Genomic DNA, 26655 nt, shown 5'->3' with positions numbered 1-26655 from the left:
CACCCAACGTAACCAATGAGTTATCAGTATAATCTTTAGCAGCCTTTAGCCATAGATGCCTATGCTCCCTATACAGTATACAGGACAATGTTTTTCAATTGCCTAAATATATTGAATCATTCATTATTATACACTAAAAATCAGCAGCTCTTTGTTCTGGACATTGGTTCTGCAGCTTCAGCTCTTTGTTGTTCAGACATTGTTCTGGAGGTAACTGAACCCAGCTGAGCTGCAACCCAATGGCATCTACCACTACATCTTTAAACACCGTGCTGCTCGTTAAAGGATTAAAATCCTAAAAACAAGGCCATCATAGCTCTAGGCTGCTTATTTTCCCTACTATAAATGTGTGAAACTACCCAAGTTGAACTATATCATATCAGGTATTGAACATAAGGTAAGAAACATACAGCTGTACAAATGTAATATCTGTCAGTGGACACGGCCATTCTATGACCTCTTTTAATGTCCCTCGAAATATCCAAACATTAGCTCAAGTGCCAAACTACTGCAAAAAAATGTTTCCAGAGGTTTTAGATTTAGAGTGCAGAAGGATTAAAACCCCTGTTTGGTTTTACTTCAGTCCAGGGCACTGTTAGAGAGGCTTTCGCTCTCTGACAATAGTTTCACTACACAGGAAGTGAGGAAGAACACTTTTATTGCTGAGGGTAAACATAATAGCCTGTGATGTATATTTAACTCATCAGGGTCCATTTTTAAAGGTGTTTACATAGATTTCATGCACTTTGCTGCAAGCAGTGATATGATTTGACACAAAGACAGAAGTTAGGAATAGTAGCTAACAATAAAGCATTGCAGCCTGTTTGGAAGTCAAGCAGAGGGCATAAAGTGGAACTTGACCCACCAATTTAAGGTCTCCCCAAAAAGTTACTTTTAAGGCATGCCAACTGACAAGGTTGCCAGTGTTTATTTCAGCTCCCAACTAGTGTTGCCATCTGTCCAGGATTCACCAGGATAGTCTGGGTTTTGAATGCTGTGTCCGGGTTTCATGGCAGCAGAAACCCAGACTCAAGATGTCAGACAGAGAGGGGCAACCAAAATAAGGATAGGGGCTACTGGGCCCCCATTGAAAATAATCTCAACTGTGATATTTACATATGAATGGGTGGTACTATTTACATATAAATGAGCCATGACTCATTCTCCCAAGAAAATGTCCGTGTGTCGCTAAAGTGTTTCGGGTTTTGCTTGAAGAAAAGGTGGCAACTCTACTCTCAACCGAGCCCTCAAATGGCTAGTGTCATAGCTGATCATATGTGTAGCACCATGGCAAATGCAATCCAAAATAGAGGCTTCCTTGGCTGTGAAGGATAGTGGGATGTAGTTCTTCTATGAAGTACTTATGGAAAATTATTATTGGAGTACAAGATCACTTTAAACTGTAACATATGCTGAATAACAAGTGTATTTATATAGTTATACCTGAGGTGTTTTATGGGGCGTCCTCACAAGGTCTCCAAGCAGATGCTGACGGAAAAGACCTCCATCAATAACCTTTACGCCATACATTTTAGCATTTACTCCAGTGATGGTTGAGTCATTTATCTAACCAGGACAGAAAAATCACATTTAGACATTTAGATAAATATAGTTTCAAACAAATGTTATACCTGTATTCTTTATAAGGACTGCCAAATATTTTACATTTTAGATAACCTTAAAGTGAATGTAAACCCAACACCTATTTTATCAGTATGTTAGGCAACATGTCTGAATTTATGCAGTTTTCTTGAGCAACTCATTTTTGGTGAATTTATTGCAAAGTTACCTGGAGTTCCTGTTGGCAACAGCACTTCCTGTTGCAGGCTGACAGTGTTAAACCACTGCCTCGTAATTAGGAGCAGCGATGTCAGCCTGTCATGCAAGGTCCTTCAGTTGGTTGTTGGTCTACCTATCTGATAGACCTGATACATAATTGCCAAATGAAGGAGTACACTGTAACGCCTGGGGTAGTTTCGGCGTTTGTGGATCGCAACTGCGGAGGCTACTCAGACGGAACCCTGGTTTCACTCCCAATCTTAACGGGGAGTTAGGGTTCAAGCATCACAGCCAAAAGAAACAAAAAGGAAGAAGGGATATTACAGCATTTCCCTATCTTGGTATAATACCCTCAATTTGTAATGGTTAGGAATGATAACTGAAATTCAGGAGTGTAACAGCCTTATTTAGAGTCAATGATGTGATCTCCCAACAGTCCACTAGATGGAGCACAAGAGCTACTCTACGGCACTTAGTTATACAGTCACTAAAGGTTTTAAGCTGCAGTGCAAATGGCACAATTACTTGCTGTTGAGTGGAGGCAGTTGAGGTGCAGGGGTCCCGGAGGATTCGATCCAGAGGTGTGTAGCGGCCTGCAGGAGGGTAGGAGAGCAGTGGGGTCCCAGGAGACAGTAGGCGTTCAGTCTGCATTAGTGGAACGCCATACTGTCTCACTGGGGCGTTTATATAGGGCCAAGGGCTGGGGGTGGAGCCGCTGATCGAGGCGGCGCACTTCCGCGTCCCACGGTGGAACGCATCCGACGTCCGAACCCGGAAGTGGATGTGTGCGCTCCACCCTGGGACGCAGACGGCCGGCGGCGAGAAGCGGCGGAACCATGCCCCCCGAGGGCCCCAGGTGAGCGGAGTCGGCGGTTCCCGTTACATACACGCAGAACCTTGACAACACTGCTTCTAAATGCAAAGTCCGGGCTTAGCATTGTCAACCTGAAAGATTAAGTGCTGTTACTGGCAGGAACTCCAAGTAAAACTATGCAAATTCCAGGTTTTCTTTGTTTACAAAAACTGCATACACTGAGGCATAATAACTAACATAGTGTAAAATAGATTTTGGATTTACATGCACGTTAACCTTTTTCTGTGGCTTGACCACGCCATGGCCTAATCCTTAAACTAGCAGAAAAATATTTATTGTTGTGATGTTGAAAATGGCAAACATAACTGTTTACCACCCCATAGTTATGCGTGTGACTTATTCTTAAGGCAGAAAAAATGTCAGTCACTGATACTGCTGTCAGGGGCATAACTGTGTTTCATGGGGCCCCATATAAGAAGTATTAAGGGGACCCCTGTCTCTCTGATCTACATTTTAAAGCCAACTCCTCTAATGATAAAGATTACTACCGTATTTGCTGGAGTATAAGGCGACTGGGTGTATAAGACGACCCCCTAATTTTCCACTTAAAACATAGGTTTTGGGCTATACTCGTCATATAAGACTACCCCACTTCCGAGGCAACACCATTTAAAAACATCATGGATGGATGTGCGGTAATACTGTATGTATGGTAGCTTCAGCTACATACAGTATACCACGCTGAGCCAATTTCAGTCTGCATTAGTGGAACGCCATACTGTCTCACTGGGGCGTTTATATAGGGCCAAGGGCTGGGGGTGGAGCCGCTGATCGAGGCGGCGCACTTCCGCGTCCCACGGTGGAACGCATCCGACGTCCGAACCCGGAAGTGGATGTGTGCGCTCCACCCTGGGACGCAGACGGCCGGCGGCGAGAAGCGGCGGAACCATGCCCCCCGAGGGCCCCAGGTGAGCGGAGTCGGCGGTTCCCGTTACATACACGCAGAACCTTGACAACACTGCTTCTAAATGCAAAGTCCGGGCTTAGCATTGTCAACCTGAAAGATTAAGTGCTGTTACTGGCAGGAACTCCAAGTAAAACTATGCAAATTCCAGGTTTTCTTTGTTTACAAAAACTGCATACACTGAGGCATAATAACTAACATAGTGTAAAATAGATTTTGGATTTACATGCACGTTAACCTTTTTCTGTGGCTTGACCACGCCATGGCCTAATCCTTAAACTAGCAGAAAAATATTTATTGTTGTGATGTTGAAAATGGCAAACATAACTGTTTACCACCCCATAGTTATGCGTGTGACTTATTCTTAAGGCAGAAAAAATGTCAGTCACTGATACTGCTGTCAGGGGCATAACTGTGTTTCATGGGGCCCCATATAAGAAGTATTAAGGGGACCCCTGTCTCTCTGATCTACATTTTAAAGCCAACTCCTCTAATGATAAAGATTACTACCGTATTTGCTGGAGTATAAGGCGACTGGGTGTATAAGACGACCCCCTAATTTTCCACTTAAAACATAGGTTTTGGGCTATACTCGTCATATAAGACTACCCCACTTCCGAGGCAACACCATTTAAAAACATCATGGATGGATGTGCGGTAATACTGTATGTATGGTAGCTTCAGCTACATACAGTATACCACGCTGAGCCAATCATGGCGAGCAATGTATTCTATTAATGAATACAAAGCTTGGCAGAGGTTGTGTACATCGCTCGCCGTGATTGGCTCAGCTACTGTATGTAGCCGAAGCTACCGTACATACAGTATTTCCGCACATCCAGCGGGCTGACAGATTAGGGATGTTTGTTTTGGGCCAGCATGACCTAAACGAATTAAAGGTATACATTGTATACCCTGCCTATAAGACAACCCCCGATTTTCGGGGATGTTTTTAAGTATAAAAAGTAGTCTTATACGCCAGCAAATACTGTAATTATATTCATGACTAAAGTGTATTCCATTATTCCATTGCTGCCTGCATAAATCACTGTCTAGCAACACAGCTCTTTGCCCCGAAGCAGTCACATTGGCTGCTACATCTACAGTTTCATCCCTGACTACTGTCAAAACAGATACAGGTACATGGTTCACTCTGTTTTTCCCATATGTGTTTTGTTTGTCTTATCAGTGGTTGAGCTTGGATCTTGAGGAGGGGGGCAATTTAGTTTCTGGAGTCCCCCAATTTAGTACAGGTAGAGCAGGCTGCATTACCTGCCAATATGTTACATTTTGTGAGTACTCTGATGAAGATATCTCTACACCTGAGGTCCAACCCTCACCCAACCATTGTGGCAACTGTAAAGGGATCTCAGTTTATTTCTTAGGTTCCCTTATTATTTTATATTACAGAGAACCCAATAGGAGGAATGAAAGTAACAACTGTGTTGAAGAGAGGAGCTGAATGCTACAGTGTGGATACTTCATTGCTGAATACTACAAGGTAAGATGTGTGACTTAATGCACTGGAATTCACCAAACACTAAGGGGCATATTCATAAAACATTGAATGTGATTTTCACCAAACATTTACTCAAACTGGGATATGACTTTAACATACATTCTAACTTGAACTGATATATGAGTTATCTGAAAATTCAGGTTTAATATATTTCTTAGGGACCCCAGTGATTAAATATCTTTATAATTCCCAGCTCTATCCAACTGTGGCAGCCAATGCAAAGTCAAGTAATGACGCTTAACTTTCAGCAGATTCTTCAAATTGTACAAAATGGCTTTTTAGAGAGTGACACCTTATGGGATCGTGCATGTAGGCAGATAAACAAGCTACAGCAAGAACAAATTTACCATGGGAAATTCTAAGAGATGTTAAAAAGCTGGCTGGTATCAACACAAAACTGAATGTATCTGTCCTTTACATACATGCATGGTATAGTAAACCAATTCTTACCTGTAAAATAGGCTGGTAGCCTGTAGCTGTCAAAAACTTTATCTGCCATGAGTATCCTCTGCAGTTTCCAGATCTTGCTGAAACAGTAACCTGACCAATTTCTGGAATAGACTCTAGGGCATACTTTAGATCATACTGTGCTATGTCTGCCGGAAGACCTACAATGCAACAAAATATGTAATCATTTCCAGGCTTGAAGTACTGGCATGCCCATCTGCCAACATGATAAGGTGCTCTAGCAGAACTAGCATGGGTGTACAGGATACAAGGGCTGTTCACTGGGAGGCCTACTGAGACCACAAGTCATTGTCACCTCCCCATGCACAGGACAAGAAAATAGAAGCCCATGAGTCATATAATAAAGGAAAAATTATGGGATGCAACATGATGATATAATCTGTAGCTCCAATAATGTCACTTGACGGTCCAAGTTTCATTAAAGGAGAACTATGAGGTGAGTGAAATTCACTCATCCTCATAGTTCGAGCCGATCCGGTGACAATAAAACTGTCACACGTCGGCTCAATAGATTGGGAAGTGAGCAAACACATACTGTCACTCGCTCACTTCTTGATCATGTCCCTGCAGAGAGCCGTAACTGTCAGTCAAGGCTCACAGTAGAGATTACCCCCTCCCCGCTCTGATCCTCCAGCGCTGACTGGAGGAACGGGCGGGAAGGGGGCGGGTACAGCTGGCTCTGCCTCTAGAAAGACAGAGCCTGCTGTCACTCACACAGCTGGGTGGATCTCTACAGCATTGTCGGGATCAGTATACTGCGAGCTGTTGCTAACGATATACTGAGCGTTGGGTCACGGGAGGAGGTTAGTATATGTCCTCCTGTGACCCTTAAGAGAACTATGGGGAAAAACACTTACCCCATAGTTCACTTTTAATGCTGAACTCCAGGCAGATATAAAAGATACAAAATATTGCAGCTCTGTATTAAATAACACATCATAAAATGTATTTTTTAAATGCAAACAATGTAAGTACCTAAGTTTGACTTGGTGTCAGCCCTATATAGCAGAGCACAGATTGAGAGAAGTCAAGTCAGTTGTGCTTCAGTGCTCATTACTAACAAGAAGCATGCTGATAGGACAAGAAAGCCAAGTAACAGAGAGATGATCTAGTTGAGCACATATGAGATCAGACCAGTCTGCCTCTTTTCTTTTCACTGTCCAGTCACTGGCTGGGGGCGGAACAGGACCTGTTGGTACTACTTTCTGCTGCAGAGAGAAATCAGCTATCTGGCGCTGTGTGACAGCTGTATAAATCTCCGAAATAGAAAGACAGAAATGCAAATTCTTTGGCAGGTCAAACAAATCCCTTATATGAATTGCATGTGTGTCATTAGCTCCATGTCTGGAGTTCAGCATTAGGAAGGGCACATATAATGTTATATAAAACTGGAGTTTTTAAATGGCCAAAAATTCATTATTTTATCTAGAATCATGAAGATGAGCATGATTGACAGTACCTGTAACCTCATTCTCATAACCCACAATGCTGAATGTTCCTCCAACAGGGGGAGAGGCTGTCTGGGTCCTGTTGATCTTCACTAATGTCCCCGGGGTCCAGGTCGATGCACTATAGATGGCTGAATCAGTGTTTAGCTGAATGTCCTGATCATGGGTAAGATTAAAGAATAAAGAACAATTATTATTCTGTAATTCTCGTTATCATTTACTGTTATTGACAAAGCAGATTTTGAAACTAAACACAAACCTATATGAATGACTGATTACATTTGTTTGCCTGGCAGCAGGAGACCTGATTTGTCTCTGCTCCGATTCATAATACTTGCAGGTGTTGTCCCTCCTTTGGCCTGTGAGTGGACAGTTAAATGCGAAGCTGCAGGATGATGCGAGCATCTCTCAGTCACTCTGCTCTTCCCTCCTATGAACATGCCCCTTGCACTCCAATGAACATGCATCTTGTACTTCAGCACAACTGATAAACTTGTTTGTGGTGCTTCTCCATTCCCAGCTCTGAGCTCTGCTGTACAGAGATTTCAGGAGGCGGATACCAGGTCAAATTACACTTCCTTAATTTAAGGATGTATTCCTGAATACAGAGCTGCATTATTCTGTGTCTTTTATTTAAAATCCAGGATTAACTACCCATCCATGTTCTTCTTGCACAATAAATTCAAGCCCTGATAAAGGGGATTTTGTGTATGACCTACGAAATGAATTTCAATGTTAACTCCTGATAGACCTTTTTTTATCGTGGTACAGAAAAATGCATATCTGGACCGACCCCTACGGCTTGGTGCTTTTATCTTTTCACTCAATGCAAGCTGGCCCTCTCAAGGACCCTGTTGGAGCTCTACCTGGCAATAGAGCAATGCCACACTAGAGCAATCCTCTGATTTATTTGGAACCTTCACCAAGCTTAAAATCCATTGCTGAACTGCTGAAATAAAAAAGCAAACCCTTGACAGACGTTTAAAAAAAATTTGACTGGAGTTGTTCTTTAATTTGTTGATGGATCTAGAGCAGGGGCGCCCACAATTTTTCGTCTGGAGATCTACTTTTCAAATGACGAGCTCAATGAGATCTATCTAACGAAAAAAACACCTGCATTCAGTGGCGGGGCGGTGCATTGAAGTCAATGGCACCGCAGGCAGGCCCCTCGCCCACAGTGCGATCGCCTGTACCCGGAACCCAGGCACATTAGTGCCTGCGTTCCAGTCCAGTGCAATCCGCCAAAATGCTGCGAGCACTATTTTTGCAGATCGCACTGGACCGGAATGCAGGCACTAATGTGCCTGCGTTCTGGGTGCGGGCGATCGCACTTTGGGCAGGTGGCATGCCTGTGGTGCCATTGACTTCTATACAACCCCACACCCCCTCCCGCACCTGAACGCAGGAAGTCGGCCGGCTTACATTCCAGTGCGTCCTAGAGGCCCCGGCGTCTTATTCTCCCGTTCTTTTTCTGCAGCCTCTGTTCTAAATGAATGGAAAGCACAGAGGCTTCCCATTCATTAAGAAAATATTTTACTATCAAGTTTCTGAATGGGGAGGAGCCTCTGTAGTGAATGTTTCTCCCCGTTGAGAAACTCATGAATGAAGGAAGTTATGCAAATCACATCCTGTTCATTTATAACTGGGGACACATAGTACTATGTGTCCCCAGTTATTTACAAACACTGGAGTGATCAGACAATCGCTCCAGTGTTTGTCCTGCACAGATGACCAGTACACACTGGCGGAACTACCAGGGTCGCAATTGCGACCGGGCCCTGGCGTTCCGTCACTTGGGGGGGGCCAGCAAGGAAGTAGAGGGCCCCCCCGCGATCGTGCCGCTCCTTCCCTGTCGCACAGCCACCCGCAGCATGTACGGGCGGCTGTGCGAAAGGGCTGGAGACGCTGTCACTGATCCCGGAGAATGAGCTGGTCCCGCCTCTTAGGGGCGGAGCTAAGAGGGCCGTCTCTTAGCTCCGCCCCCTGGCCGCCAAGACGAGGAAGAGGGCCATGGGCCTGCAGGAGAGGGAAGGTAAGTTTGGAGTGGGAGGGGGCGCTGGGAAGAGAGAGAGAGTGTGTGTGTTTCTGGGACTTGTAGTCCAGCACAGCTGGTGGTAATCTGCATTGCTGTATGATGATTATACAGCAATGCAGAATAGCACCAACTATGTAGGACTACAAGTCCCAGCAATGCATTATAGTGGGGGGGGGGGTGCTGGTGGTATTCTGCATACCTTACTTTTATTATAATGTATTGCTGGGACTTGTAGTCCCGCATAGCTGGTGGTATTGTGCATTGCTGTATGAAGATTATACAGCAATGCAGAATAGCTCCAACTATGTAGGACTACAAGTCCCAGCAATGCATTATATTTTTAAGTAGGGATACACCAGTGTTAATACTGGGCATTTTCACAAGTATTCATACTCGTGAAAATGCCCCGATACTAAACGCAGATACCGGTGTTCTGTCGAGAACGCCGATCTCAGCATCTGCGCTTACACACAGACCAATATTATCGAGGAAACCGGGATTTATTCACAAAGTATTTTGTTTAAATCGTTAATTGTGACCGATAATAATATTCCGTCCATCATTTCCTGCCATGGACGGCATATCATTAACGGTCACAATTAACAATTACAAATGAATACTTTGTAAATAAATGCCGGTTTCCTCGTTAATCACGTCTGTACATAAACGCAGATACTGGGGCGGCGTTCTCGACAGAACACCGGCACTAAAATTTTAAACAAGCGGCTGCCTGAGGTCCCACACTTGCTGGGGACCTCAGCAGCCTTCCTGTTAACCATGCAGTGCCGTGGGGTTGGGAGGGGGGCCCTTCATGGTTTCTTGCACCGGGGCCCTGAAGGTTCTAGTTACGCCTCTGCCAGTACATATCACTGATATGTACTGATCCTCTGCCACTCGGCCACGCACACGGGGGCTCAGCTTCTACCATGGATCCCCCCTGCTCTCCCAGGCAGAGGCAGCGGGGGATCCGACACAAAGCACACAGCGGGGGGCGGAGCCGCTGTCACAGGACTAAGGCCGAGCGGTGAGGGGAGAGAGAGGCGCCGGCTGTCAGATCCAGACCGAGCATCTCTCTCTCTCCTCACCGCTCGGCATTAGTTCTGTGACAGTGGCTCCGTCCTCCGCCCTCCCCCGCTGCCGGTTCCTTCACTTCTTCTCGGATCCCCGCTGCATACAGATGGGGAGAGCAGCGGGGATCCAGAGAAGCCCCAACGGCTGTAGGAGAGGACATCGCGATCTACCAGTGATCGTTACGCGATCGACTGGTAGATCGCGATCGACCTTATGGCCTCCCCTGATCTAGAATAGACAATCCATGGGAGTAATTACAAAAAATGTAAAAAATTAGATACTATAGATTACAAAAGCTACAGAATCTGCACTAGGCCCTACAATATTAATAAGTATTTTGTCAGCAGTGGGACTGACAATAGTAACATTAGGTACTAAATTATTACATGACATTATTTATGGATTAACCCTATCATAAAGAATAAGTATATACACATTTTTACTCCTCTTATGAACATACCTCAGCAAATCCCACAGCAAAGAGCGGAAAATTGTACCCGCAGTTGTATGGTGTTATAGTGATGGTGTGCTGGGTTACAGATTTGCTAGAAGTGCCGGTCACATCGACTCTACTGATCACAATCCCATTGCTTGACAAGGCCGGTCTCCGTCTGGGAACTGTGTCATATACACGAGAGAAAAAGATAAATAGCAATGTTATGGTGCAAGAGCAAGTTAAAGTGAACCTGTTATTAAAGAAACACAGGTGCTGCCTGTCCTGACATTTGTATCTAAACAAGACACCTTACATAACCTTAAGTACAATTTCAGGAAACATATTTATTTCCAATGGTGCCTTGTTCATTCCCGATTTCCTCATAGCTGAGATAATCACCCCATAAAGGTGCTCATACACTGCACGATTCTCGTACGAGAATCACGGGAAATCCGGCGATCGTACGAGAATCGTGCAGTGTATGGAAGGCGTGTGACCGTTTCTACTGTACGGTCGCACGTCTTCCGTCGAACCAGCATGCTAGAAAACCCGCCGGGAATCGTACGATTCTCGGCGAGTTAAGGTGCCCATACACCTTACGACCATCGCAAGACTTTTGTCTTGCGATGTTAGTATGCTTATTGAAAGCTCGTACGATCTGCCCGCCTTGGACGGGCAGATCGTACTTGCGATCATCGAAAGCCCGCCCCGCTGAGGGGCTGGCTTCCGATGACCGCAATGCAGAACGGCCAGTGTGCACGTGCGCACATCGGCCCGTTCCGCAGCTATTGGACGAGCAGGCTAGAAACCCGCCGACAATCGTACGATTCTCGGCGGGGTTTCGAGCATGTTGGTTCGACAAAAGACGTGCGACCGTACAGTAGAAACGGTCGCACGTCTTCGTTCACACTGCTCGATTCTCGTACGATCGCGGGATTTCCCGAGATTCTCGTACGAGAATCGAGCAGTGTATGGGCACCTTTAGTGGCCTGCTGATTCGACAACTGCCGAACGGGCCGGTGTGCGCACGCGCACACTGCCCGTTTGCAGTCATCGTAAGCCCGCCCCTCATTACAGTCATCGTAAGCCCGCCCCTCAGGTGGCGGGCTTGCGATGATCAAGAGTACGATCTGCCTGTCCAAGATGGGAAGATCGTACGTTTTTTAAGTACTTTACAACCATCGCAAGACTAAGGTCTTGCGATGGTTGTAAAGTGTATGGCCACCTTAAGACTTAAAATATCACCTGTTTCAAGAGTATTTCATAATTGTAGCATACATCCATACATTTTCATATGTGGAAATCTGGAATGTTCATAATTATATTCAGGAACATCTCTCACCTGCTAAAACCTGGGCTCAAAAACAAGATCTTCCCCTGCCTGCGCAGGGCCATGATGGACTGTAAGTTTGGAAAAGAGGTTGAGATACTTGTCACTTGCACAATCCAGGCCAATGCTATTCCTTCTTACATACTTTGGGATTGTATAGAGGACACTGCCTTCATTAACTATAAGTTTCATATTTGAACTTACAGTTTGCCAAGGTCATGTCAAGGTGGAGGGAAATGTCTTCATTTTCAAGGACAGCAAGAAAGACCCAGTGTGTGACATAACCCTGCTGGACACCACCCAAAAAAAAAGAAATGCTCTGTAATACCCTGAGAGGTGCTGTGTAATACCCCAGGGTTGTTGAAACAAATGCAATTTGTTGTTTACTGTATATACAGTACATAAATGGTGGGCTTGTTTCTTACTTTTTTTAATAACAAATGTTAGAGGTTTGCTCTGAAATTCACACTGAAGAAAGCACCTAACCTGCAAAGGAAAGAAAAAAGGGCTTTACCTGTGACGTCACTTGTTGTCACCATTTGTCCAATGTACAAGACATCAACAAAAAAATCCTGGCTTGACACTAAGCCAATTGTAAAAAGGTTAAAGTTTTTTCCAGAGTACCTTGGTTTTATAAGCTCCAGCAAGTCGACACATATGTATGTCCAGCTGAAAAAGAGGGAACTTTCATTACATTTCAAAAGGCAGATAGCCAAATCATTCAAAGAGGTTGTATGTGTGTATTTATAGGTAACCATCCTGTGTTAACCCAGGCAGGGCGAAAGCAGGAATTGCATTTTACAAAATATATTGTACCAGTATACAGTATTGCCCTCTTTTAGTTTTGTTAAATATCCAATATGCAGAAAAATATCACCCATGTTATGTTATAGTGTAAAAAGCCTGGCACTACCCACTCCATTTTGCTGGTACATTTGGTGTTGTTTGCCTAAAAAGGAGCCCAACAGTCGCTGCTTCACATGCTAATAAGTAAAAAAAATACCTGTTCTGCTGAGGCATGTTGTAGCTGATTTGATCATTGATGGTGGTAATTGTGCCAGGGGAATTGGTGTCTTCATATTGAAAATATACAGAAATTCCATAAATGTGTTGCCCCTTGTAGCTAAGGCAAAGCTGAAAATAAGACAGAAAAAATAGTTTGTATCAGCCATCTTCTTTATCCCTTACATCTATTACTATATCTGACCATCACTTGACTACTGCACACTCTACTTGCCTGATCTTCCTTAATAAGACTCAAATCTCTACAGCTTGTCCATGAATGCTGTTACAAGACAAATCTATACCTCTACCATCTGCTGCCCATCTCTGCCAGAAACTTCACTGGACTCTGATTAACTTGATGAAAAAGATGTATGTTACAATGTTCTTCATCTTTACCTCTAATGACTGACTGAGAGAAATCAATAGTTTTCACCATACATGCCAAACAGTGTGGCTGGAGGAATGTCCCCTGCCTGCTGGCTATTGGATTGGTACTGTTTGGCCAACAATTTTCCACTCAGCTTATTTGATTCTCAGATTGAAGTTTGTCAATCTGGGTGGTCTCAACAGAGCCACCCACAGAACAAACATCAGCCAATTTGTCAGGATTCTGAAAGGCACCCCGATGGACATGTGTTGTAGCGCACCACAGTGCATGGTATCACGATACTGTGGATTGTAGTGGGCTACGTTGCTTAAAATAAAGCCTGCACCTATTTTGTTGTGCAATAGTACATTAGGAAGCCCATTCAAATCAATGGGCTCCCTTAACACAACATATGTTAACACATGGTAATGCACTGAAAATATGTAGATAGAGAGATTTCCCTTCCTTATCTTTAGAAACACCTAGACGTAAAAGGAAATCTCTCTAAAGTGAGGGAAATCCTCTGTTAGACAGTTGTCACCAAAACAAGAATACAGGGAGCTGGGAGACTTGTAGTGACAACTGCCTAAAAGGGTATCGCTTCGCTCATTTTTGAGAGATTTCCTTTCCCTTTCCGTTGTGTTTAAGGGGACAAGAAGTGAAGGAAAAACTCCTTAATGAGAAAAAGACAGAAAAAACAAGGGTTTTACCTCCTACTCCTACCAAAACAAAAAAAAAAACTAGATCTACAGGTAGCCCTCAATTTACGCCAGGGTTAGGGTCCTGAGGGAATGGTTGTAAATAGAAAACGCTGTAAACTTAAACACAATATATAATGTAAGTCAATGGGAAGCGAGACCTTTCTTCCAGACCTTTTTTAAAATTGACACAAAAGGAGCTTTAAATAAAATGTACCTGTATTATGTTACTTATGTCGATTTATGTCAATGAGAGAGGCTTGGAACCTAACTTCCTCACTTTCCACTGGCTTGCATTATATACTGCATTTCAGTTTACAACCAGTTTCTATTTAGAATCATTCCTTGTTTCATTGAGAGACCTGGAACCTAACTCCCTCACTTCCCATTGACATACATTATATATTTGGTTTTAATATACAACACTCCCAGAAAAAGGTGCTATGTTGAATCATTGCAAATTGAACCGTTGTAAACCGCCGGCCACCTTTACCCTAAAGCCGAACATCAGGCAATTTTTATTTTCGTTTTGCATAGAGTGGGAAAGAGTTTACAATTCTGCCCGGTTTATACAGTATTTATAAATGTGACCCCCATTTGGGAAATGTTCCTTTTCTTTTTGTTGTTACACGAGCAACAAAAAATATTTGTTACTGGGAAAGGAAGGCACATAAAGCAGTAAAAAGGTTTCCAAAAGGTTTAACCCTTCTTCACTGTACTAAGAAAATGTGTTCTGCTTTTGGTTGGTGTCCCCATTGGAAAGATTGCTCATCACATGCAACATGTAGGTAGAGGAAGTAGAGGAAAAGCTCACTAATAGGGAAAAAGAGAAGGCTGAGAGCTGTTGTGCAATAGAAGTGCTGGATGCAAAATAAGTTCCACCTCACACTCCACTTTTATGTATTGAAGTGTATTAACTTTGATGCAACTGCTCTCAAACCAAAAAGTCACGGGATGGAGCTTCAAGAGAGATGCATGAAATATAAGAAGAAGAGAGCTCTAGACCAGGGATTCAAAGTTCAAGTGACTTCATCACAGAGTCTCTCAAGTCTGATTCCCTTTCTCCTAGTCCAGATGAAGAGGATCCTTCAGAGCCCCCAAAAAGCATTGATTTGTTTTATTGGCCACTTCTGATCAATAAATTTACCTAGGCCTTTAATCATCCGTTTTTTTGCTCTCTACTTTTTATATAACCAAAACAATGAAAACCAGTCAGGTTTTCTAACCCTTCCCTGCACAAGCCAAACAAAAATAAGAAGCTTTGAGTTAAGTTAAGCTAAAAAGAACCCCTCGAAACTCACTTTTGAGAAACTGTCTATTCTCTCTACCCTAATAATTTACTATCCAGTAACCAAATGCAACCCACTATAATTTCCCTTACCTAGTATATATAGTGTTCCCAACCCATGAGACCTAAAGTATATCTAAACTCAAGCTGTAGTCCTATTCTATAGTGGCAATGCTGCTCTTCCATTAATACAGTATACTGAGTATAGTGATAATGATGTGCCCCATTAATATAGTATAATAAGTAAGCACTGTCACTCTTGGACAGGGAGTGTGTCACTGGCAGGACCAACAGGTAACAATAGATAAAAATATGGCTGAAAAGATAAAACTAAAGCAGCCACCACATCAGCAACCTTTGAAATACAATGCCACCTAATATGTTGGCTCCTTTAAATAAAAAATAATAATGTATTACACAAAAAAACAAAAGATGCAAACTTAAAGCTTTTTTGTGCACATAGCATACATAGATAACAACGGACACAAACATGTAGTCATACCTTGTTATACAAAGTTAAAGAAATGGCACCATATGGCATTTGGGTTGTTGATTTTACTTCTGTTGAATCATACAATATTTGAGGATTCTTCAAGGAATATCGTCCACAGAACGGTTCACTCTCTGATGTCACATAGCCCCTATAGTAACCAGACTATAAAGAAGACATATATCTTATAATACATCACTTTAGATTTAAAGTGGACCTATAACCAAATATTAACTTAAAGCTATATGTAGTCCTCATTAACACTTTTGCATCATATTTGTGCATGTTGCATTTGTGCACGTTTGCCGACTATCAACCCATTAATTTCAATGGGCTGCCACATGCTCAACAAACATGGCAAAGAAGCTCATGCAGCATTTTGAGCTGCGAGCTTTGTGTGTTTTTTAACGTAAATGTAGACTATTGCATCATTTTTCAGTAAGGCAAAACATAAACGTAAACATTTTCATACCAAAGTAAAATCTGTTTCATAGTTCCTGAAGTACTTGACAGATAAGCCTTCCTTCCGATTGGCGATTTTATCCGGACATTGGGCGCTAATCATGTCTAATACAGCTGATTGCACCTACAGGAAGAGAAAAGCTGGATGATGATAATAATAATAGTAATAATAGCAGTTATTGAGTAAGAAATTGTGATTTAGTTCTACAACTCTACAAGTTATGGGTAAAGCAAGGGTGGAAAAATAAAATCAGAATTCGGGAACCAATCAGCACAGGGAAAGTAATGAGGCCAATAAATCAGTATGACTTTCAGGCAGCCGGCATTTTTTTAACTGTTGAGGTCAGTAATGACAAGCTATACATTTCAACAGAGGTTTCCTAGCAAATACAATTTACTTTAAAAATGTCTTCTCAGATGGATCTGGCTATGGCAGTCACATTAGTATTGAGTCATAATTAATTTGACTTGGCTGGGCACCCTGAGGATACTAATCAGTAGGCTGCTTTAACTTACAATAATACCTTGGAGATCTATGGGGATGCAGTGGATAAAAGGGATTAAACCTCTCTTCTTCAGGTCAGAAGCAATACATTATTACTATATTATACAATTATTATAACAATATATATATATATGTTCTACGTACGTCTGCAGCTGATGCATTTGCAGCCAGGGCTTTAGAGTAAACATTGTCCCACACGAGCGTGAAGGTTGCCATGTCTGGAACACCTTTTGTTTGCTCTTCAATATCCACAGTCATATTGCCCCCATCCAAAATTTTATACGAAAGCAACTTGAAATCTCCTGTGGATTGTAACAGCAGAAAGAAAACATTTAACAAAGTAAGCTTAATGTAGATATACTACATAATAATAAAGCATACAAACTGGAAACGCCATGTTATATTTATATTTGAACATGATGTTAATATGAAATAGCTCATTATTTGATTAATTGATATCTAAAACAGGAGCTGTAGCCCCGGCTTTGCCTAACCATACAATCATTTGATAAACAGATAATTTTGAAGAAAGAATATTCTCTTTCAGAAACCACTTTAAGTAAATTGGCTGTTTGATCAACTAACAATTGTTTCTTTAAAAAGTAATAATTGATTCTGGTGGAAAATTAAATCCAATTTACCAAAACAATTGTTTTCTTTTTTGTACCAAGTGATCATGTTTATGTGAAGGAATCTTTAATCATTCCTCATTGCTGGATGTATACAAAAAGCATAAGGTATCAAATAAAAAAATTTAACTAATTGTTATCTCTAAGTGGTCCAATGTCAATTTTAGTAATTTTAGTGAAAGTGTCCAATTGTGTTATTTTAGCTAATGCACTTGTACATATAGCAAGGACTTCTAAAATATTAATAAAATATGGAAGACATATCCCCAAGTAGCATCCATGATGCAATATCTTGCTCTCTATTGCACATTCTCTTCAAGCTGAGAAGGATACTAGACCAGCAACTATTGCTGAAAAGTTTGGTGGATTCAGTCCGAAGCAGTAAGTATAAATAAACTCAATATCAAATCCAGTTAGAATAGCTAGCTAAGAGACCCTGTTCTGCCCATGCTTTGACCATAACTAGTGTTGGGCCCCTGTCTTAAGCTGGAATGTCTATAGTTTTTCTGTGTTTGCTTTAGCGGCTAGGCTGTAGCCAGTCTTAGCTTTCTTTACTTTTTTTATGCTCTGCAGGTTTTTCCTACACTCAGAGTATTGATTGTTTCTGTCTGCTACAGTTGAAGAGGTTCCAGTAGTCAGATTGGGAAGAACCAATTATCTTCTCCAACCAATCACTGAGGAGTTTGTTCAGTGGTGTGAGCTGAGGGAAGGTGATCAATGTTTGGAGCAACCTTCTAGAGTGTTATTTTCTCTTTTGGGTTCTGTCCTAGAGGGAGCCAGATTGCAATGTACTGTTGAATTACAGTTGCCCTCTTGCAGTGTCTGTCCAGAAGGAACTGTGCATGAGGATGCCTGCCAGGAGGGAGCTGTGCTGGAGAATGTCCCTGGAGATCTTAGTAGAAGCAGCTGCTGCTGGGCTGGCATGGAGGATTCACTGCTTACAGAAATAAAGTAAGTACCTATGACTGTTTGGAAAGGGTTAAGCACCTAAAAGGGGGGGGGGGGGGACACTGAGGACTCTGATTGAAAGGGGGGGGGGGGTGGCACTGAGGACTCTGATTGAAAGGGTAACCCCTGATGTCATGGATAACTTCTGATGTGAAGGGGAGCTCCTTATGAAAACAATAATAAAAACAAAGTTGCCAGATCCCCACACATAGAATGGACAGAGAGTTAGGATCATTCCGCCAAAATACAGACAGATGACAAGTAAGCTCATTAGTGAACAAGTTCTATAATATCAGATCTCTGCTCAAGGCGAAAAACACAAAGTGCTTATTTCAGCTATAACAATATGAAGGCCTAATCTCATGATGTGTCCAGTATTATCGCACCTCTTTGTGAATTGAAGGTCACAGTATATACATTCTGGGTATCATTGGTTTGCATAGTCACACTGACTGTATCTGGCTGTATGGACTGCAGGTTATTTAATGCTGATTCAATGTCTGTAGCACTTGCATCAGCTGACAACAGATCTAAAAAAAGAAATGATATAATATTACATAAATATAGTAAAACAGTAAAAGAACAATTTTCAGTTTCTTGTACTTCACATTTAGCTCACTGGCATATTTTAGCTCTAACTATTACCTTTTGGAGGAAAGAGCCCCACCTATGGTCAAATGGTTACAAACATTCATTCTAAGCTCACTTGCCCCAGGCCAAACTGGAAATCTCCTGCCAGCTGGAAGTCTGGTTAAAGCTGAACTCCAGGTTAAGCAAATATTGTCTAAATACAAGAGGTGTGCATATCCTAACTTGAATCTTTGTGTGCTTTGTATATTTCTTCCTGTGTGAAGCTTTGCAGGAGCAACCTAAAATAAAGACTGGTCACCTCTGCTCTCTCTCCTTGCAGGGTGACTGGTCTTGTCTCCACCCCCTTCTGTAGTTTTCCGTGGGCACCCTGTAGTGGTTGGGGCTTTCTGTGCTCCTCCCACAGCTCTGCTCTCTGTACAGGCACATGTGCAACACGATGATGATGCCACCACTACTTTAACAAGGAAAGCTGTGGCTTTATGAAGGCATTTTGTGCACACAAAGTGGATTTACAAGCTTTGTGGCTCTTGAGGAATATACTATGGGTGGAATTGGTTAAAACTGGAGCAGACAGAATCTGGAGCCGTTGCCCATGGCAACCAATCAGCATCTCTCTTCAGTTTTCTCAGGTAAGATTTGAAGATGAGACAGAAGCTGATTGGCTGCCCTGCAAATCTAGTCCAGTTTTGATAAATCCCCCCTATATGTATAAGAAAGTCTTTGTGCCCAGAGTTCAGCTTTAAAGTTGTCCAGTCTTAGGCAGATCATGAAGTCCAAGATTTGAAGTTTTATACTGTTATTATAAATCATAACATGTTTTACCTGTTTCATCTGCCCCATACATGAGTTTGTAAAACATGGATGGACATGAAAAAACACAGTCTATGGTCACTGTAATTGTCTGAACTTCATCTACTGCTTGTTGAGTTGAATTCCAATTTTGTAATGTAATAATCTGAGGGGAAAAAATGAAAAAAAACAAAAAGGTTACTATGATGTTTCCAATCAGTATTGGACTGTGGTAAGACAGTAGAGTCTTGTGTAGTTTGTGCTTACAATGTAGGTAGAATCCTACTGCTATCTTAAAATCACTCATATAGGGGTAACCTAATCACATGGGTACCTGCAGGGTATTCTTTAACCCTAACGATTACATTATTTTATTTGGTCCCCTTTGGCCCATTAAATAAACCATTCATTGGAGCTGCCCTGTGTCCTGTGCTCTGTGTATGTGTTACATCAAAGAGTCTATTTAGTCTACCCAGTTCCTATAATGGACTAAAGAATAATTAGCCTACATGTTGTAGACATCTGTGAGGAAGGGGGGTGGTTAAATAGTTTAGTAGTATAGCAAAAGATACTGATACCACTCAGTTCTCAAAAATACTGTGTATTGTAAGCCTACAAAAGAGCTTATGAGCTGAGTGTATTTCTGGCAGATCAGTGGGGATTTTTCTGTACTTGCAGGGTCTTTAAAGGGTTAAACCATGGGGAAATATGCATGTATTCCAGAGATATACAGAATAGTTTTTTTTTTGGGGGGGGGATTTGCCTTGACATATGCTTTAAAGCTAAAGGCAGCATACATTATAAATAAATAAATAAAAATGTATTATACACTGACAGTCAATGTGACCCAGTACCTTAAAACAGTGCTTGGTCATGGTTAAAAGAGCAGAAGACATTATTTTAAAAAACGCGCTACGTCAGCTCTCTGGAGTGATGGCATGTGACCTCACACCCGCATCCACATAGTCCCTGTAGCCTGCACATGGTCCATCTAATTAAAAAGGCCTGGACTGGGAAAGTGCTCTGTGTCTGGCCAATGGCCTGTCCATTGTGAAAGACAAAACGTGCATTACCATAACTTTCTATACTGCTGACTGTTGCCCTGGAGGTGAGCCGACAAGTGGATGCACATGTCATTTTAAATCCCAGTGTACTGCTAGCTGATGTTTTCCTAAGGGTAAGCACCACCCCATCCCACCCATTACGAATGTCCATTCTTGGTCAACATCTTAGTTGTTGGTTCAATGTGATCACAGAGATGCCAACATTTGAATATGATTAGCCCATAACTTATTGAAAATCACATCTTGACCCTTACCTGGGTCATTGTTCTATTGTAGTTGAAGCTGTTTAATGTAGTTCAAAATACTTTTGTTTTTTTAACTTTTCTTTACTATTAATAGTAGAGTCCAAAACAGCAATGCATTAGTTGTCAATGCTGAATCCAGCACAGAACATTTGGATGCAGGGATTTAATACCAAAAAACAAATGTGAATCTCAGACAAAGCACGTATGGCCCACCAGCTATCACCAATGTATCATGACTACCCTAACCATGAAAGTGTATGTATGAGGAAAATAAATAAATATGAAGCACATCATTCTAGTACATGCACATTTTTCTATGTTTTGTCTCTTTAAAAACAATGCAACTGCATAAGAATACCTGTCAATTTCTCAAAAATCCAGTATGCTTATAGCTTCCTGTAGTGAGCTGACAATGTTGCACTTATATCTCAAATTGTAGTATAAATCCTGCCTAGTTAATGCCTATGAGCAACAGAACACTTCTCTCCTACGGTATGGAGATGAGGAGAGAGGTATGTGTTGTCTAGTCCTATAACATTTCCTGCTCTTGGGTGACCAGGCTGCTCCTCCATAGATACAGTACAGTGAGCGAGAATTGTCATCTTAAAGGGGTTCTAAAGCTTACGGTTTTTGTGCCTATATCTACTGCTGGCAAGCAGTAGATATAAGCAAAATAATTTTTTTTAAACGCTTTAACAGCAGTTTAACCTCCCTGGCGGTATAATTATTCAGGATTTTAGCATCCTAAAGAGGTACATTGTTTTTCATGGAAATTTGTTGTTTTATATTGTAGACCTGTAATTCTTAGTAAATCTTAGGAATAACTCACCTAAATCTGTCCAAACAAGAGTCCAGTAGATAATAGTTTGATAAATAAGTGTAATCATAGCAGATTACATTGTGTGCATTGCAACTTCACTTTTGAATTTCCCACCGGCTGTGACGCCCGAAAACTAAACTAAAAGTCAAATGCCGGCATCGGCCGGCCGCGTAAAGCATAGGACGCCGCGGGCTCGCAGGGACAAGGTAAGTGACACTTTTCTGTGCATTCCCGAGTCTGGCTCGGGGTTACCGCTCCTGGTATTGAAAATTAACCCCGAGCCAGACTCGGGAATACCACCAGGGAGGTTAAACTTACCTCGTTATTGTTATGCGCTCCCGTGCCGAGAATCCGGAACTGCTCGTGCAACCGCAAAGGATCTTGGGGCAGGCGCATGCGCAGTTCGGATTCTCGGCCAGGAGACGAGCAGAGACACAAGGTAAGTCTATGGACACGTGCACCGCATGCAGACACCACTGGATCAGAAGTGCCTGCAAGCAGAGAGGAGTCAGCGCTGGATCGGAGAGCCACCGCACCGCTGGAGGGACAGATGAAAACATCAGGAAAGAAGAAGAAGATCGGATTAAGAGACATAATTTAAGGTAAGTGCTAACATTACCATGGGGGAGGGGGAAACATTTTTTTTACTTTAATGTCACTTTAAGATAGAAACTGTGTTACTGTCAGGAGCACCTGATGAAAATAAAGTAAAAGAATGCCTAGCAAGAAAACGAATGGAGCCACCACATCTATGGACTGGTAAACGTATACATTAATTTTTTGGGGGGTTTAGATACACTACATTACATTTCAAAATAACCACCTGCTTCTCTAGAACTGTATCAGTTTGAGATTGTAAGTTCTGGATATCATTGACTGCATCCGCAGTTTGTTGGTCGGTGAATGAGCTCCTGCGCTGGTACAGGCCCACATCAATGGCTGACTTCCCATTGTAATTTTGGATATAGGCTTCAATGTAATATCTAGAAAAAAAACATGCATAGCACAAAGTTAGATAGTTTAGGGTTGATTTACTAAAGGTAAATAGGCTGTTCACATTGCAAGGGAATTTGCACTTTGCAGGGGCTCTGCTGCCTTCCATTACCCAATCTAGTGCAAGCAAACATATACATATTTTTATTTTGCACGTGATTGGGTATTCTTTGCAATGTGACAATTCACCACATTCACCAAGCTAAAGAAAACTTACCCCGCAAAGTGAAAATTTCCTTGCAAACTAAACAGTCTATTTGCCTTTATTAAATCAACCCAATTAATCAATCAATGTAAAGGTGTAACATTTAAGTTTCTGCCACTCCATTTGTCTTGTGTTCTGGTGATGATGCTCTGAGGTCAAGCTGTGGATTCCTGTGGTGGCTGGAATCACAGATGGTTCCAGACAACTGTGGCTGCTTGGCCAGTACAAAGTGATGACAGGCTGACAGTTGCCGCAGCTGTCTGCACATGTTCAGCTGTAATTGCGCTTAGAGGCAGATGATTGCCCCTGGACACAAGCTACTTTTTTTTTTCAGTTTACACTTATCATGCCTCAACATTTAATTTATATTTTAAAAAAATCACATCTTAAAAAAACAAATAGTAATTTATAAACCTTAACCTCAGAATAACCTCTACTAAGGCCTGGTTCACACCTTACGTTTTGTAGCGCATTCAACGCTCTACGAACGCTCTACAAAATGCTCAAACATGAAAATCCCATTGTTTTCTATGGGTATGGTTCACACCTTGCCGTATTTCAGCACGTCTGAACGCGCTACAAAACGGCCTACGCCTGAAAAGGTACATGAGCTTCTTTGCGGCGTTTTTGTCGCGCGTTTCCATTGGGATACAGCCAAGTAGCCCTCAGAAACTCGTGTTTGTCGCGCGTTTCTTTTACCGCGAATCGTGGTCAAAACGCGCGTCACAAAACGCGCGACAAACGTGCATATTCGATACGCCTAGGTGTGAACAGAGCCTTAACCTAATGCTTAAAGGGCAAGTGAAACTCCAGCCAGGGAAAATGGCCCTGTAGAAGTTTAGGGGGTTTGACTGTGCAGGTATGGCCAGTGCAGATAAGATTCCACCAGCAGGATATAAACATTGTGGCGGGCCACAGTGGCAGCAGAAAGGGTAAGTGCACTTATCCTTGTAGTCAGAAATAAAAATCTGACAGGGGTTCTATAAATCCTGCTGTACAGGGGATGTCCAGAGATAATATCAGGACTAACTCAAGTATCCATATACCTTGCAATAAAAGAAAAAAACAAACAAACATGTAATGATTTGTTAACCTAACCTTATATCAGAACTCCAGGGATAATTATTATTTTCCTAAGACACAAATGAGCACTTAACCCCTGCAGTGCGGGGGTAGCCCCACTGCAAGAGTTAATAATATTTTCCCCTGAAGTTCTTCATTTACAATGCACCAAATTGTTGGCATGCTCAATCTAATGGTCCAACACACTTACGATTTTCCCTTCTGGAGGTAGAAAGCATGTGATTTCTGAGTGTAATATTGGCTGTAGGAAGAGGTTGCATAGTCACCGTAGGCCACTTTCACCTGAAAGAGGATATAAAGTAGTTTGTTAGAATTATTATAAAATAATAACCTTGGTATTGACATGGACGGGAGGGAGAATATGCAGGAGTCAGAGCATTGGACACGTGATCCACTGATTGTGATGGCGATGCTTTACTGGCTCCAATGCAAAAAAAATAATACATGTACATTTATAAAGAATTATGCATTTATTTATTATTTTTATTATTATTATGTTTTTTTCTAAAAGGTTGACTTTGCCTTTAGGTGTTACCTGCTGTATGAGCCACTGGTAGGGTGCAAACAAACCAATCATTGTCATTATTAACTGTCACATTCTGGATGTGTATGTGCTCTTGTGGAAAATGTAGGTTTCTGCTAACACCTGCCATATTTATAGAGTGGAGAATGTTACATTTGTGGGTTTAACCTACCCACAGTCACCTAGGGAAGTGGGGCAAGTCCCCCTCTTACACAGCTGCCCCAATGCAAGATTTCCCCTCCCCTTGTTCTAGTGACAGCCATAACATTTGGGTTTCCTGTCACTTTCTGCTCCGGTGACAATGGCCATGAAGACAAATAGAGAGTGGGAAAGTACCCAGGGGGCAATAAAACAGAGCATTCAAAACTTTTCCACTGCATTCAAAAAAGACCATAGCAAATGGGGCTTTAGTTATACTTTATCTATTATGTTAAGTATTTTTAAGCAATAATCAGTGATAATTTGTATTATTATTTCCTAACATATTATCTTATCTTTCTCACATGTTTTGAAAGCCACTGATAAACAGTGCAAAAAATTTTCTAAATCGGCCCCATATGAGAAAAGTGCCTTGGATGATAATAAAAGCATATCTTAACCCAAAAACAAAAAATGACTATTGTATATTGCAGTTTACTAGTCCTTAGAAATGGTAGCTGCATTCATGATTTTTTGCTCAGGCTTTATTCCTTGCACTTTGCACATAGTAATCCTGCGAATAACACATTTCCTGCCCCTGAGTGGCTATATGTACTCCTTCACTGTGTCTATGGAGGGAGCCATGGTTGTCACTCAGCCTGGACATCAAACATGCCTTCCAATGTTCATTTCCGTTACATGGTGGATGGGGAGATTAGTAAGTTTACATTGTTTTTCTCTTTCAGTTCCACTCACAGGAAGTGACAAGGACAAGGTGTTTCTGGCAAGATCAACAGGTATTTTCTATACTTAGCCTGAAGAAAAGAAAACAGCCACCACATCTAAGGACTGGTAAGCTGAAATATATTTCATTTTTGTTTTTGGGTTTAGTTATGCTTTAATGTTCTTCCTAAAAAATGCCAGATAATTCAACATTGAAGGTGTGATCAGCAGAGTTTTTAAAATCATGGATTAAACTCACAGTTTAACAATCTCGGAAAAAGACGGACACTTTCCGGGTGTTTTATCACAGGTGACCAACATTAGAGCTAAGCAAGTTCTTTGTTCCCATTACCTTGTCTGCTGGGTTTCCTGTTTCACTGAAGTACAGCGCATATTTATCATTTCCCTTGATATACAGGGTGTAGTAATCTGTCTCTGGGGGCACAAGGAAGCCGCTGAACCTAACAATAAATGAAGAGGTGTCTGTTGTCCAGGACTTGAAAGCTCCATCAAACCAGGTGGTGCCAGCATAGCCGGGGGAACTTTCATTGAAATTCAAAGCGTTACTCAATGTAAAACTGCCATTCCACCTCTCCACCTTCATTCCACGGTTTCCTAGTTGCAGATCAAAAAGAAAATCATGTTCTTAAAATATCTAAAAAAAACTCTGGGTTTCTTAAAAATAGTTAAAAAGGAAAACAAAAAGGCTCAGTAAATACATTAGGTAGAAAGTGAGGTCCAAAGCTGTCATTAGGTCAATCCAACAGTTCATGTTTTCTTAACCCCTTCATGACTGAGGCCTTTTTTTCATTTTTTGTACCCATGTTATATTCCACATTTTAGGCCTGAAAATTACTTAAAACCCCCCAACATTATATATTTTCTGAATGCCAAGACCCTATAGAATAAAATGGTGGTAGTTGCAAATGTTTATGTTGCATAATATTAGCGCAACTCCTTATTAAACCCCAATATTTAGTGAAAAATTTAATTAAATGCCCCAAAACACAACAAAATACCAATTTTTTAAATGAAATATAAAAGATGAGGTTACAACGAGTAAAACGATACCCAACATGCCCAGGTTACAAATTGCGTGCATCCGTAAAACGGCGAAAAACCCCAGTACCCCAAAAAGTCCATAGAAGACGCTTTAAAAGCCCCCACAGGTCATCAATTTAGAGATACCCCAAAATACTGGCCCTAGAATTATTGCTCTCACTCC

The 26655-nt window shown here is 41.8% G+C and overlaps 1 protein-coding gene across 1 annotated transcript in view; it reads right to left on the bottom strand.

The window, feature by feature from the left end:
- The window catches only part of PKHD1L1 (polycystic kidney and hepatic disease 1 (autosomal recessive)-like 1), a 129406-nt gene that overhangs the window by 71598 nt on the left and 31153 nt on the right, over nucleotides 1-26655 (bottom strand). The window contains exons 15-28 of the mRNA XM_018570706.1: nucleotides 25783-26045; nucleotides 24237-24328; nucleotides 22589-22748; nucleotides 19670-19802; nucleotides 18643-18786; nucleotides 16824-16981; nucleotides 16185-16298; nucleotides 15725-15877; nucleotides 12868-12998; nucleotides 12379-12533; nucleotides 10559-10716; nucleotides 7004-7148; nucleotides 5527-5684; nucleotides 1444-1566 (exon numbers count right to left, since the gene is read on the bottom strand). Coding sequence (XP_018426208.1) covers nucleotides 1444-1566; nucleotides 5527-5684; nucleotides 7004-7148; nucleotides 10559-10716; nucleotides 12379-12533; nucleotides 12868-12998; nucleotides 15725-15877; nucleotides 16185-16298; nucleotides 16824-16981; nucleotides 18643-18786; nucleotides 19670-19802; nucleotides 22589-22748; nucleotides 24237-24328; nucleotides 25783-26045 — 2087 coding nt within the window. The remainder of the gene's footprint in view (nucleotides 1-1443; nucleotides 1567-5526; nucleotides 5685-7003; nucleotides 7149-10558; nucleotides 10717-12378; nucleotides 12534-12867; nucleotides 12999-15724; nucleotides 15878-16184; nucleotides 16299-16823; nucleotides 16982-18642; nucleotides 18787-19669; nucleotides 19803-22588; nucleotides 22749-24236; nucleotides 24329-25782; nucleotides 26046-26655) is intronic.

The sequence above is a fragment of the Nanorana parkeri genome, unplaced genomic scaffold, assembly GCF_000935625.1.
Source record: "Nanorana parkeri isolate BGI_ZX_2015 unplaced genomic scaffold, ASM93562v1 scaffold39, whole genome shotgun sequence".
NCBI lineage: Eukaryota > Metazoa > Chordata > Amphibia > Anura > Dicroglossidae > Nanorana > Nanorana parkeri.
Note: the sequence above shows the minus strand (reverse complement) of the source record. Positions and strands in the feature narration are given on the sequence as shown.